The sequence below is a fragment of the Temnothorax americanus genome, unplaced genomic scaffold (genome assembly GCF_048541705.1).
Source record: "Temnothorax americanus isolate GAGA-0224 unplaced genomic scaffold, ASM4854170v1 Scaffold18, whole genome shotgun sequence".
NCBI lineage: Eukaryota > Metazoa > Arthropoda > Insecta > Hymenoptera > Formicidae > Temnothorax > Temnothorax americanus.
The window spans coordinates 54942-66036 of record NW_027509318.1 but is presented as its reverse complement, the minus strand read 5'-3'; the positions used below and the strand labels follow the sequence as shown (position 1 = coordinate 66036).

Sequence of the window (11095 nt, the reverse complement as noted above, 5' to 3'; positions counted from 1 at the left end):
TATCAACGCCTCGAGATAGATCTGTGAATCTTTTGAAATCATTAGACTTTATTATCCTGTACGTCGAGCATTGTACGCGAGCATAATGGAGCTGGCTTTCAAGAGCAACGGCGCAATGAAACTCGCTATTGAAATAATTGTGAGATGATCCCGACGATACGAAAAGTTTTTACCGCAAAGGATCTTTTATCTTTTCATCTTTCATCGGATCTTTCGTCTCACCTTTGACGATCGACTTGGTAAGCTGGCCTCGATATCAATGAAAGGAAAAAGATTAATTATATATATTACAATTATATTTAAATAAATATTACACTACGTTTCGTTACGATAAAGCGTTTTCCCAAACAAAACTAATATACATCAATCAGTAAAGTACGTATTCATTCTTTCGTATCAAGGATGCTTTATAAATCTTTACTGGTAATCTTCTTTTTGTTATCGAGAATCACTCGATAGAAATAAAAATGATTTCTTTATCACGCGTACTTTTCTCACACGCAGTCGAATTCCAAAGTACGTCGCGATACTTTAATAGAGCACTCTAGATGTGTGTGTGTGCGCGCGCGTATGTGTATGACCCATTTTCCTCGATTCAAGTGTTCGATAAATCAACAATGTTAGAAATGAGACGCGATCGGTGACGATACGCGACGCGTTATAAAAAGTACGATAATGGACGTGTTAATATTGAAAGTGATTTGATTGGCGGCATTTATCTAAATGAAGAACATTTGTCGTAATACGTAACAAACCGGTATAAAAATCGAGAAACCCTGCTCGATGCGCGAATACGTGGTTCCGTCTCAACGTGTACACATATGTATATATACCGCACGCGGCAAATGGCTCGGTAACCAAGTATGCAACGTTAAGTGCAGGAAGATCCAACGCGACGAAGGCCTCGCGTGCGCCGCGTTAACCCACGCGGTTTTTTTTATTTTAGCGTCGCGTAAGACCGTAAGAAAAAATCTGAAGATGAACTATATGGACCGCGCAAAACTTCACCTTTTCGAAGACCTGAACTCTGAAGCGAGAACGAAATAATCAAATGTCAGGATTATTTTCAAAGTTTTCAAACGGTTTTCATTTCAAGTCATTTTAATCAGACGTTTATACGTGCGTTATATGAAATATTACGAGAACTCGTATAATTCCAAATCTCATCCTAAAATCTTTGTACTTGAGACGCGTAGGAGGACGCGTTACACAAGTATCATTAAAAATGCAAGAAATAAAGGATAATACATTTTTGGAGAAGCAACAAGAAGACATGGAAGAAGATGCGGTGAAAGAAAAATCAATGGAAGACAACGTACGAGTGATTAAGGACGCGAAAGAAACTAGGAAAGATGAGGAAATCGCGATATTTTTGCACGAGAAAGGTTTGAATGAAAATCTTGTCGAGACATCGCGCGATACCAGTCTTACGGATGAACACGTCAGGTTAGCTGGAATCGAACAATCGGAGATCGATAATTAATTTTAAATATTCCTCGCATCGATCAGACGCGTAGTTTATAACATCAAAATGTTTTAAAACAAATTTCATCGTCACGTGCTGTATCGCGAAAGAATAAAAAATATTAAAAAGAGAAAAAATTACGTATAAAATATTAAATATAATAAACGGCTTCGTTTTCCACCTCTACGTCTTTCACGCGTTCTTTGCTTTCTCAGACTTTTAAAATCTCTAAACTTAACCGACGACGACATCGACAACTTGCAAGATTTACGGCAGGCAAAGATCGAAGTCGATAAAAGCAGCGATTCTATTAATTCTACGTCTAACGCGTCGTCGTCCACGTGTCACGCACACGCGTTGCCGAATAACATCTACCTAAAAAAAGTCTTGAGCAAACCTTTGATCCAAGCTTTGTGTGAAATTGTAGCGAAAAAACCGACCGATCCTGTGGAGTATCTAGGCCATTGGTTACTTCATTATAAAGTCAGTTAATTTTAGTAGACAAAAATCTTTTCTTTTTGTTTTGTTACACGTAAGATACAAAAAAGATATAAGATCACATGGACGTTATTTATAAATAGATAAGAATATTTTAATTTACAGAACATTTTATATATGTATGTATATATATATATATATATATATATATATATATGAGAGAAATAAATCTGTGAATAGATGAACGAGGGACGAGCGGTGCAGCAAAAAGAACGCAAGTCAGAGCTTTCAATCAATATGGAAAACGTGAAACTGCAAGTATGGACAATATCTCATGCGCGTTTTATCGGTATTATTAAATTATATTTACGTGTCATCTAAGAAATATTTGCTTTGTATTACGTACAGAAAGTTGAAGACAAAGATCTTTTTATCGAACGAAAGGACGAAGAGGAACGTGGCGAGGATCGAAATTATACTGGCGGTAGTACACCCCATTGAGCTCTGTCCTGCGTCCTGCGTCCTGCCCTGCCCTGCCTGAAACTAGCGCCGGCCGCCACTGCACCGTCCGCACCGCCAGGATAAATCAAACTCTTGGGAACATCTGCATCGACAAATCGAAACATTTAACTATTCCCCTGATTCGTCACAGCTGACGCTAAAGATCGCGCGCGAAAGAACGAAAGACGAATAATAGACGCCGCTGCCTATTATCTCACCTCTGTCAATATCCTGCGGACCAGATAAGAACGTGGCCAAATAACTTGATCGTTTCGAAGAACTCGGTAATCTGCGGTAACCAGTTTTTGGTAGATGCCGATAATGTACATTCGTTGGTTCGTAATCGGAAGAGAAACGTGCAGCGGCCAAGGACGACCTTTTTCGGCTTCTTTTCTCGATAGGTGGCAAGGTGGCCCGAACCTAGTTCGATGTTCGATGTGGCCACGCGTAAGGGCGATCGTCGAATGGATAGATACGCGCATGGAAAATGAGGATGATCGTGCAGAAATCGTGCCGCACGCGGCTAAACGTGAAACGCGAGTCAGAGGTCAGAAGAGTCGTACGTGTTATTACAGTTATTATACACATACACACATACGTAATATAACGTTTTCATATACGACGCCCGACGCCTATCAGTCTCGTTTGGACGAGACCTCGCGCAACTCGCGATCCTCGCATTTCGGCAGAGCGAAGCGAGAGAGAGAGCCGTTCCATAATACTCAATATAAATATGGCACAAGGCACGATGCGCCCTTCGCCCTTACCTTCGCCCGCTTCGTCACTTTATCGACTTTATCCTCGCCGAAATGAGGATGTCGAGGATAAAGGAGCCCCGTTCCTTTACGCTCTTTACTGGCTCTGGCTCTGGCTACCACTGAGCTAATAGCTTTCCCGATTTTGATTTCTTCATCGATCGTTGTGTGCGGCACGCAGTCACGCACACGCACAGGGATCATCCAGGATCATCGTCCGGGTGCCCGGGTGCCGGGACTGCCGGGTAACACATTAACACAACACGCGGTAGGTGTGGGTGATCGCCCGGTCGCTGGTCGCGTGGACAATAATGGACAATGGACATCTGCAAAACTCGAATCGCATCATTTGCCATCTGCCACCCCCGAATCCCGTTCCCGAATGCGACAATCGACTGAATCGACACGCAATTAAGTATATACAACTTGATTGTCGCAGCTAAAAATTAAAGAGACCAACTTTCGTTTTATCTTTCTTCCTTTCAACAAAGTCGATGAAATGAGATATGTGCGTGTACCAATCCCAAAAGAACGTACAAATTACAACTTACGATATGCGTATATGTTCGTTAATTATAATTCATTCCTTATCACTTATACGATACTGACGAGAGTGACGAGTGACGAGTAGACGCGTAGACGCGTCCTCCCGCCTCCCGCGACGCGAATCTCGCGAAACTTGACGAGTTATCGACCGACGATACTTAACATAAACATCCGCGGCGCGGCGTATATGTGTATATATATGTATACACACGTACGTACAGTTGAAAATGTAGAAAACTGAAGTACGAACGAATGATGCGTACTTATCGACGAAATTCCTTTTCATTTTCAACATGCGGCAGAGCTGACTGCAGTTGCACCCTATGCCCTATAGTGGCGTCGTGGCGTCGTGGCGTGGCATCGAGTACGTCGCTGATGTCGCGGGTTGCGGCACGCGGCACGTGGTACGTATGCTCGTTGAGCTCGGTCTCTCGTCTCTCGTAACGTCTGCGATATAAATTTCGAAAAGAAGCTCTACATGTTAGGAAAATGGCAAAGCTCAATTCGTACTATACGCTGTGTCCACTCATCGACCAGCAGAGCTTGCTGGGCGTCGAAAAGGACAAGGAACCGGGCTGTGCGGTGGTGACTCTCGGCAGGAACATAGTCATACGATACAAGGTACGTATAGTAGGTGACAGTGATGACGCTTGACGACGTTCGATTAAAAAAAAACAACAACTTATTCCCGTGTATATTTTTAACCGTGGTCATCCATATCTATCTATAACCTTTCCAGCTGCAAGACTTGAAGCAGATCAGCAGTTGGTCCAGCAAGGAAAGATTGACGACGCAAGTTATTTACGACAGGTCCAAGGAGCGTTACGTCGCTGTCTTTAACGAGAGAAAGATACGGGTTTGGTCGGCAGAGGAGGCAGACTTGAACACCGTCAAGGGATACAAATTTCCGTCCCCGCTTCACGCTATTCTGCCCTGTGGCGACTCGTCGCCCATTCTTGTCCAGCGAAACGGAGCTACCGCTTCCCTCGAATGGGCCATCGACAATAGGAGGACGTGGCGGAGCAAGGGTATAATTAAGGCTAAGGAGACCGTGTTGGACCGTCAGTTGATACATTTTAACGGCGAGACGAGTTTGTTCTGCTTGACGAGAGTAGAAGAGGTCTATAACTGCCTAGTGGTTGGATTGGAAGACGCGACCCGCTTGGAGAAAGCGGATACCGTCAGGAGGATAGAATTGAAACGGAAGTCGGAGGATCTCGCGGGACACGTGGTGATACGCCACAAGAACGCGGCGTACCTGTTGACTTTGTGTACGTTGAAACGTCTTTATATTATATATACATATATTATATATACATACTGTTTTTCCTCATTCGACACGCGCTCCTTCAACTCTCGAGATGAGTCGAGTAAGTCACGCGTGATCGGTATCGCGAACAATCGTGTTTCAGGGTCACACGGCAGATTGTACAGTCATCGGTTGTCGACGGGAACGTGCGTGTCTTCCGCGTTCGAATCCAACAGGTTGGTCAGCGTAATTACTAACATCGCGACCAAGTATCCGGTTGTCATGACGCATCTGAACGAGACGACCGTAGCGATTTACGGCGCTGACGTCACGGACGAAGGGGCGATACTCATGATATACAACGTAAAATTCAAATCGGCGCAAGCGGTGCAAAAGCTGAAACTTTACACCAACGACGCCAAGCTTTGGAAGGTGGAGGACAAATTGTTGCTCGCGGCGAACAGACATTTGGCCGTCGCGCCCTACCGTCTCGCGCCGCAAAGAATAGCCGCTATGTTGGGCTCGTCTTTACGCTTCGAGAGCGACAACGCCGACGCGGCGGCGGACGATATCGTCGTGATACGGGAAGCGACGGTGGCTCAATGGGACAAGAACCGAGCAAAGTCTCGCGCGAGAAGCGCGTCGATAGGTCGAATACCTTTGAACGTCTCGCAAAAGATACGCGCTTATTTGAACGAGGGATGGAGCGACGCCGCGATACAAGAGGCCCTGATCCCGCTATTGATGCACGCTGGCGACGTCGCGTCCATCTGTTGGTGCCTCGACACCTTTCAAGATTTACCGGACAAGTTGCTGGTCGATCTTTTGGCGTTTACCTTTACCTTGAAAAGTCCGGACGAAGTCGTCGTTCCTCTGCAAAACGGCACGACGGTTGACAGCGCGACGTTCAAAGCCAATCCGTCCTATTCGAGGGACACGTTTCTCGACAAGGTGTTTAGCGTCAGCTGTTCCAGCGTTTCCTTGTTACCCCATCTCAAAACCGGTTTAACTTTCGACCAAGTGCTCGAACTGTTGGAACATTTAACGTGTAAATTGAACGAGGAAACGGACTCGCTTGCCGACGCCAACTCGCAGCCGAGCGACCAACGGTTGTACGAATGGTCCTGTATACTTCTCGACTCTCACTATCAACATTATTTATTGTCGCGAGATACGCATGTTTTGGACCTTTTCAATCGGCTGGATTCTACCCTGGAAGAACGCGTAAGCGTAAAATGATTTTTAAGCGATTTCTACTCGCGCGCAATTTTTCATCGTCTTCTCTACTCGACTATCGTTTTCTTTTTGCCAGTTTCAGTTTCTGCAAAACCTCGTCGACTTGAGGCCCATCATCGACAAGACCCGCGATGGAAAATCATTACGATCGTCTTCAAGAAAACAGAATAAATTCTACTCTATAGAAGAAATAAAACTTTATTAAACTATTAAGTAAACGCGAGAGGAGAGCACGCGTATCATTCTCAGCCGTGTCGAACATACTTTATATACGTACGTGTGTGTGTGTGTGTGTGTGTGTGTGCGCGTGTGTGTGTGCGCGCGCGCGCGTTTTCTATCAATTTTACAGAAGATGACGCATCGATAGACAAAAAAATGAAGAAAAAATAAAATACGACGTAAACGCCACCGAAAGATATTCGACACGGATGTTGTACGTTTTAGCATTTTGCGTTTCCTTCTTCTTGTACCGGCGCACATTAAACGAGAACTAAACGTGAGGTAAATATCGAACCATATAAACTACAGCGATATTTTTTTTTATTATTAATATCGGAAGTAGATTCTACACCGTGCGATAAACGCGCGCGTGCGCGTGTACATTTCTAAACTAGACGAAATACTTGAAACTCGAAGGCTCTCACGGTAAACGGTACTGCCCGCGGACTCTCGTCGCGTCGTATCTACTTCAATTCATCGACGTATGGAACGGTGCTTAGATCGCCAATTGCAGCCATGGACAATTTTCCGCCAGCAAGTTTTCCGGCGACCTAAAAGAAACGTAGAGAACTAGCCGCTTTTAATGATATATAATTTGCGCGTGTACGTGCGTGAGTGAAACGTAAATATTTCATACGACTGAAAAACTAACGCGACAAAAGATAGAAATTTCAGGGAGACGAACGATACCGTTGGAGAAATAAACGTGCGTACCGATTTGACTTGAGACGCGGTTATTTTGTCTATTTCCGCAGCGAGATCGGACGGGTTGTACACGCGTCCTTTCGCTCGGTAAAGCAAAATCGCTTGCTGTTCCATGCTTTCCAAGAACGCGACGTCATTCGCGGCATATAATATTTCCGCTTTCAACGTAGTCTTACCCCGCGCGATATCGGCATCGGTAAGCTTGGGCGATCTTAGATACTCGGTAGCAGCTTTCGTTACCTACAAAGATATACGTTATAACGCGTATATACGCAACATGCCTGAGATGCCCGAGACACACGCGTCATCGGTCGTAGAGAAAGAGGATTTAATTTTTGCCAAACGACAATACTTACGGAACCGGCGACACTCGGTACCGAGGACAGAACAAAACCAAACAGTCCGGAATCGCTGTAAAAAGCATAATATGGCGAAAGAGCAAATTGGTCGGTGCTCGTCGTTCCAGAGACTGCCTTGTGCAGCGGTGACACGCTGGAACCCCATTTCACACGGGGACCAGAACCGATCGCTCTCTGCAATACGGCGTAAACGAGAAGATCCTCATCTTCGTTTATCCCTGCCGCTTCAACGGCTACCGATACAGTGGACAACGCCGACGATCGTTCCTCGCGAAGTTCTCCCCCGCGATACTCGGTAGCTTCCACAGCGTTATCTCCGGAGCCTACTTTTAGATTCGAAGCGAACAGCGTCGCGTCCGACAGCGCGACGCCCGTCGCTACGACCGCGCATTTGGAGCCGGTGAACCAAGTATTGACAAAATGTTGCAGCTATGGAAAAAAGAAAAAAGGGAAATGTTCTTCCGGTGCCTCTCAGGTGCAACGTTACGCGTACGTACAGTCTCCGTACTGATTTTCCCAAGTTGTCTCTTTGGCGAGTACAGAGAATAGCCTAGTCCGGTACGATAAGCCGCTTTGTGCAACAATTCCATTACGCGGGTCGTCTCGGGTATCGTGGACAATTCGTAGCGCAACCTGGGTAGCTGATCGGATATTTCCCACGGTTTGAACACTTGCCGCGTAGCGACGTCCTCTAGAAAAGTCAAAGCTTTGCCCCTGTTGCGAAATACGAGAATAAAACGTGCGTGAAAATTATTATTCGCGTACACGTATCGACGTACGTCTCCTAGGAACGGCAACTACTTACAGATGATTCCTCGTAATTCGTAACGTGTACGTGACGCTTTCGCGATCGGTGGTAGCGGTTAAGTTTCCACCGAGTTGCTGGATATTCCTAGTTATTCCGAAGTAAGATGACCCGCTCGTGCTCAGACCAGCGGCAATTCGCATATGATGCGCCGTGCCTTGCGTGTCGTACGTCTCGTTGCGCGAGCCAGCTCTAGACGCAACGGAAAGAACGTATTTTATACGAGACAGGTATCGTCGTCGTAACACCATCCTCAATCACGCGGCAAGATCATTTTCATACCTAAAGACGATCGATACTTGAGCAACGGGACTATCGTTGTCGAGCGCGGCAACCGTCACCTTATTGCTGGACAATACCTCAAGTTCCGGTACCGCAGCGCCGGTACAGCGAGCAGCTGCGGCAGCTGCATAATGCCTTACCTAAGGGATACGAGTAAAGCATATTGAGAGATACCTGGAGTATACTTTTGATCGCAATATATATATATATTAACATATATACTAGTAATCCTAGAAGATAATCCTAAACGCATTTTAAAACTGTGACACACACAACGTATATGGAATCAAACGTTCAAACGCCCACGCGTCCGCGAACGACCTGACAAACGTAAAATAAAAAATTTCCACGTCTGTCGAGATGCCTTCTCGCGATACGCGCGCGTGCAAACGTGTTCGATTATCAAGTTACAAGATTACCACGTATCGTTCTTCGCTTCAATGATTTACATAACACCTGTATATTACGGATGATAAAATTAATGGCGAGCGACAAGACGCACGACTGTCGGGGGTTCGCCTGGCCGTACCGTAGGACTGCGAAGAACGGGCGACCGTACCGCGGAACAGGCCATTTCTCGTGCTTTCCGTGGAAACGAGGAAGAGCAGAGTGAGCGGACACCGCAAACGGCAGACCAGTGACCAGTCACCGTCACCAGACACCAGACTCGTGAGAAACGAGGACGAGGCCGAGGCCGACGAGGGTGCCGAGTGTCGAGGGCGGACGCGGACGTGGACCGTGGACGTCGTGGACGACAGACACGGCACAGGGCACAGCACACACGGCGCCATAAGCGCCAAGCGCCATTGCCATTATTAACCACACAGTCGTCCACATGAAAGCACGCCAATAAACCGCCAACCAATAGGAACAACCTAATCGGAATTGGAACGTTGCCCGATTTTCAGTTGAAGAAATAATTGTAAAGAAACGTATAAATGATTATAAAAGGGGGTTATATGTATGACGCTCGCTCTTAAAATTTTCTACGTTCATTATCGTACATTTTTAAAGCGGGTTCGAGTCCACCGAGTCCACGTCCACGTATAGAGACGAACCGTCGATGAATGATCTAGATTCACAGTGGCAAGTGGCAAACTGCGAGTTACAACGCGTTGGTCGCGTTGGTTGTTGGTTGAATCCAAGTGTCCAAGTGTTGCGTAATTGAAAGAAAAGCGACGAGTATGAATGTAATAATAAACACGTGCAAACGAACAACGAGGACAGCCGTGAATTTATTGAAGAACGGTACTGACCTTTCTTCGAGAAAATACGCCGCTACTATAGCCGACTACAAAATTACTTGGGTACGACCAAAGAGAGCGTCGATGTTGTCGTTGGAAAAGTCTGGCGATCAAGGGTTAAAAGTCGACGTCGCGTCATCTGATTTTGGCAAAATGTACAACGAGTTACCCGAACTGAAAGAGTAAGTGTATCAATGGTAAAACTGGATAAACATTTGTTACCTTTTATTTTTTTATATCTCTCCCAAAGCAACGCGCTACTTATTTTTTGTCAGTGCCAGTGACACGGTTAAGAAGATGTTCACCCTACAATTTCTACCTCGCAAAGAAACAACTCGTGCCAGAAGGGAGAAGGTTTTAGACGTGGTCAGAAGGCACAGATTGGATTGGAAATCGCCGGAAGCTCAGAGTAACGTAACGCTCGGATAACGCGCAAATACCGTGGATGGCGCGGCGCGTAGACCGTACGAGGCTGTGACCGTCGCGTGCTTTTGCTTTTCACTTTTCAGTTGCCGCTATGACCAGCGACGTACATCAGTTGCGACAACATTTGACGGAATATCCCAAACATGCGAAGATGAAAGTTAAATTGTTAGAAACGATCGCGAAGCGAAGGAAAATGCTGAAATTCTTGCGACAATGGGATTACAGACGTTTCGAATGGGTCTTGGAGAAACTCAATCTTGTTTACAAACCGACGCCCGAGTGAGAGTTTTTACTTTTTACTTTTTAAACGACAACGTCGTCGTCGTCGTCGTCGTCGTCGTCCTATAGCTCGTCGAACGTTTATATGTTATCAATTATACGCGTTATAAATCTGACGATGATTTTTTTCGACAAAACGTCTTACAGGTTTCCACATCGGATCGCTAGAAAAGAGTCCTTGAGACGATTAACGGAAAAGCATTGCGACAAACTCGTGCGAGAAAAGTTGGATACCTACAAAAGAGAACTGAAAGAACTGCAAAAGGATTTTTACGCGGAAAAGGCTGAGAAGCTTGCGTTTGTCAGAAAGGAAGAACTAGCGTGTGGGTTACGACCGTCCGTGAGCGAAGAGGATATCGCGCGCGCCAAGTTGAAAGCAAGGGAATATCGAACGTAATATATCGATGCGTTGCAGTTTAGAGACGACAACAACGTCACGCTTTACTTTGTCCACGTCTATTTGTAATACATTTGCATTATTTGAAATTTATGGCAATAACCGCGTTGTTACGATAACTTGGCGTTGAATTAGCGGGGCCCGGAAAAAAGGAAAGATCACACCGCGCACGGCCGAGTCCGTCGCGTT

The 11095-nt window shown here is 45.7% G+C and overlaps 4 protein-coding genes and 1 long non-coding RNA gene across 6 annotated transcripts; 3 read left to right on the top strand and 2 right to left on the bottom strand.

Annotated features, from left to right (window-relative positions):
* The first annotated feature begins 580 nt into the window (after window positions 1–580).
* On the top strand, window positions 581–2455 carry LOC143896224 (uncharacterized). The gene is made up of 5 exons (XM_077403899.1): window positions 581–1165; window positions 1203–1446; window positions 1681–1948; window positions 2144–2221; window positions 2312–2455. The coding sequence occupies exons 1-5, from the start codon at window positions 1129–1131 to the stop codon at window positions 2402–2404; spliced, it is 720 nt and encodes a 239-aa protein (XP_077260025.1). The 5' UTR covers window positions 581–1128; the 3' UTR covers window positions 2405–2455.
* On the bottom strand, window positions 1321–3302 carry LOC143896226 (uncharacterized). Its single transcript, XR_013256587.1, has 4 exons — window positions 3172–3302; window positions 2623–2927; window positions 2310–2507; window positions 1321–1451 (listed from the first exon to the last, which is right to left on the bottom strand). It is a non-coding gene; the product is annotated as an uncharacterized LOC143896226 (long non-coding RNA).
* Window positions 3303–4065: 763 nt separating this feature from the next.
* Window positions 4066–6587, top strand: LOC143896215 (nucleolar protein 11). The gene is made up of 4 exons (XM_077403884.1): window positions 4066–4326; window positions 4445–4976; window positions 5118–6178; window positions 6267–6587. Exons 1-4 carry the CDS (start codon window positions 4195–4197, stop codon window positions 6393–6395), a joined length of 1854 nt encoding a protein of 617 aa, XP_077260010.1. The 5' UTR covers window positions 4066–4194; the 3' UTR covers window positions 6396–6587.
* A 126-nt stretch (window positions 6588–6713) lies between these two features.
* Uqcr-c2 (Ubiquinol-cytochrome c reductase core protein 2) lies at window positions 6714–9328 on the bottom strand. Of its 2 annotated transcripts, none has more exons than XM_077403888.1 (7): window positions 9090–9328; window positions 8561–8700; window positions 8279–8470; window positions 7971–8187; window positions 7471–7902; window positions 7124–7354; window positions 6714–6960 (listed from the first exon to the last, which is right to left on the bottom strand). In XM_077403888.1, the coding sequence occupies exons 1-7, from the start codon at window positions 9132–9134 to the stop codon at window positions 6874–6876; spliced, it is 1344 nt and encodes a 447-aa protein (XP_077260014.1). In that variant the 5' UTR covers window positions 9135–9328; the 3' UTR covers window positions 6714–6873. The 2 variants fall into 2 exon arrangements, with proteins under 2 accessions (XP_077260014.1, XP_077260013.1); XM_077403887.1 differs by having other exon boundaries at window positions 9120–9277.
* A 174-nt stretch (window positions 9329–9502) lies between these two features.
* On the top strand, window positions 9503–11062 carry Bonsai (28S ribosomal protein S15, mitochondrial). Its single transcript, XM_077403894.1, has 4 exons — window positions 9503–9986; window positions 10080–10213; window positions 10314–10509; window positions 10657–11062. The coding sequence occupies exons 1-4, from the start codon at window positions 9745–9747 to the stop codon at window positions 10904–10906; spliced, it is 822 nt and encodes a 273-aa protein (XP_077260020.1). The 5' UTR covers window positions 9503–9744; the 3' UTR covers window positions 10907–11062.
* Window positions 11063–11095: the final 33 nt, after the last annotated feature.

Excerpts from the sequence above, each read along its gene's own strand:
- Uqcr-c2 (XM_077403888.1), bottom strand. The coding sequence starts at position 9,134 with ATGGCCTGTTCCGCGGTACGGTCGCCCGTTCTTCGCAGTCCTACG. Across the intron at positions 8,701-9,089 it reads CCGTTCTTCGCAGTCCTACG|GTAAGGCATTATGCAGCTGC; the intron begins GTACGGCCAGGC and ends CGTATCCCTTAG. Across the intron at positions 6,961-7,123 it reads CCGCGTCTCAAGTCAAATCG|GTCGCCGGAAAACTTGCTGG; the intron begins GTACGCACGTTT and ends CGTTTCTTTTAG.
- LOC143896224 (XM_077403899.1), top strand. The coding sequence starts at position 1,129 with ATGAAATATTACGAGAACTCGTATAATTCCAAATCTC. Across the intron at positions 1,447-1,680 it reads CTTACGGATGAACACGTCAG|ACTTTTAAAATCTCTAAACT; the intron begins GTTAGCTGGAAT and ends TTGCTTTCTCAG. Across the intron at positions 2,222-2,311 it reads TGGAAAACGTGAAACTGCAA|AAAGTTGAAGACAAAGATCT; the intron begins GTATGGACAATA and ends TATTACGTACAG.
- LOC143896215 (XM_077403884.1), top strand. The coding sequence starts at position 4,195 with ATGGCAAAGCTCAATTCGTACTATACGCTGTGTCCACTCATCGACCAG. Across the intron at positions 4,977-5,117 it reads GGCGTACCTGTTGACTTTGT|GGTCACACGGCAGATTGTAC; the intron begins GTACGTTGAAAC and ends ATCGTGTTTCAG. Across the intron at positions 6,179-6,266 it reads ATTCTACCCTGGAAGAACGC|TTTCAGTTTCTGCAAAACCT; the intron begins GTAAGCGTAAAA and ends TCTTTTTGCCAG.
- Bonsai (XM_077403894.1), top strand. The coding sequence starts at position 9,745 with ATGAATGTAATAATAAACACGTGCAAACGAACAACGAGGACAGCCGTG. Across the intron at positions 9,987-10,079 it reads GAGTTACCCGAACTGAAAGA|TGCCAGTGACACGGTTAAGA; the intron begins GTAAGTGTATCA and ends ATTTTTTGTCAG. Across the intron at positions 10,510-10,656 it reads GTTTACAAACCGACGCCCGA|GTTTCCACATCGGATCGCTA; the intron begins GTGAGAGTTTTT and ends AACGTCTTACAG.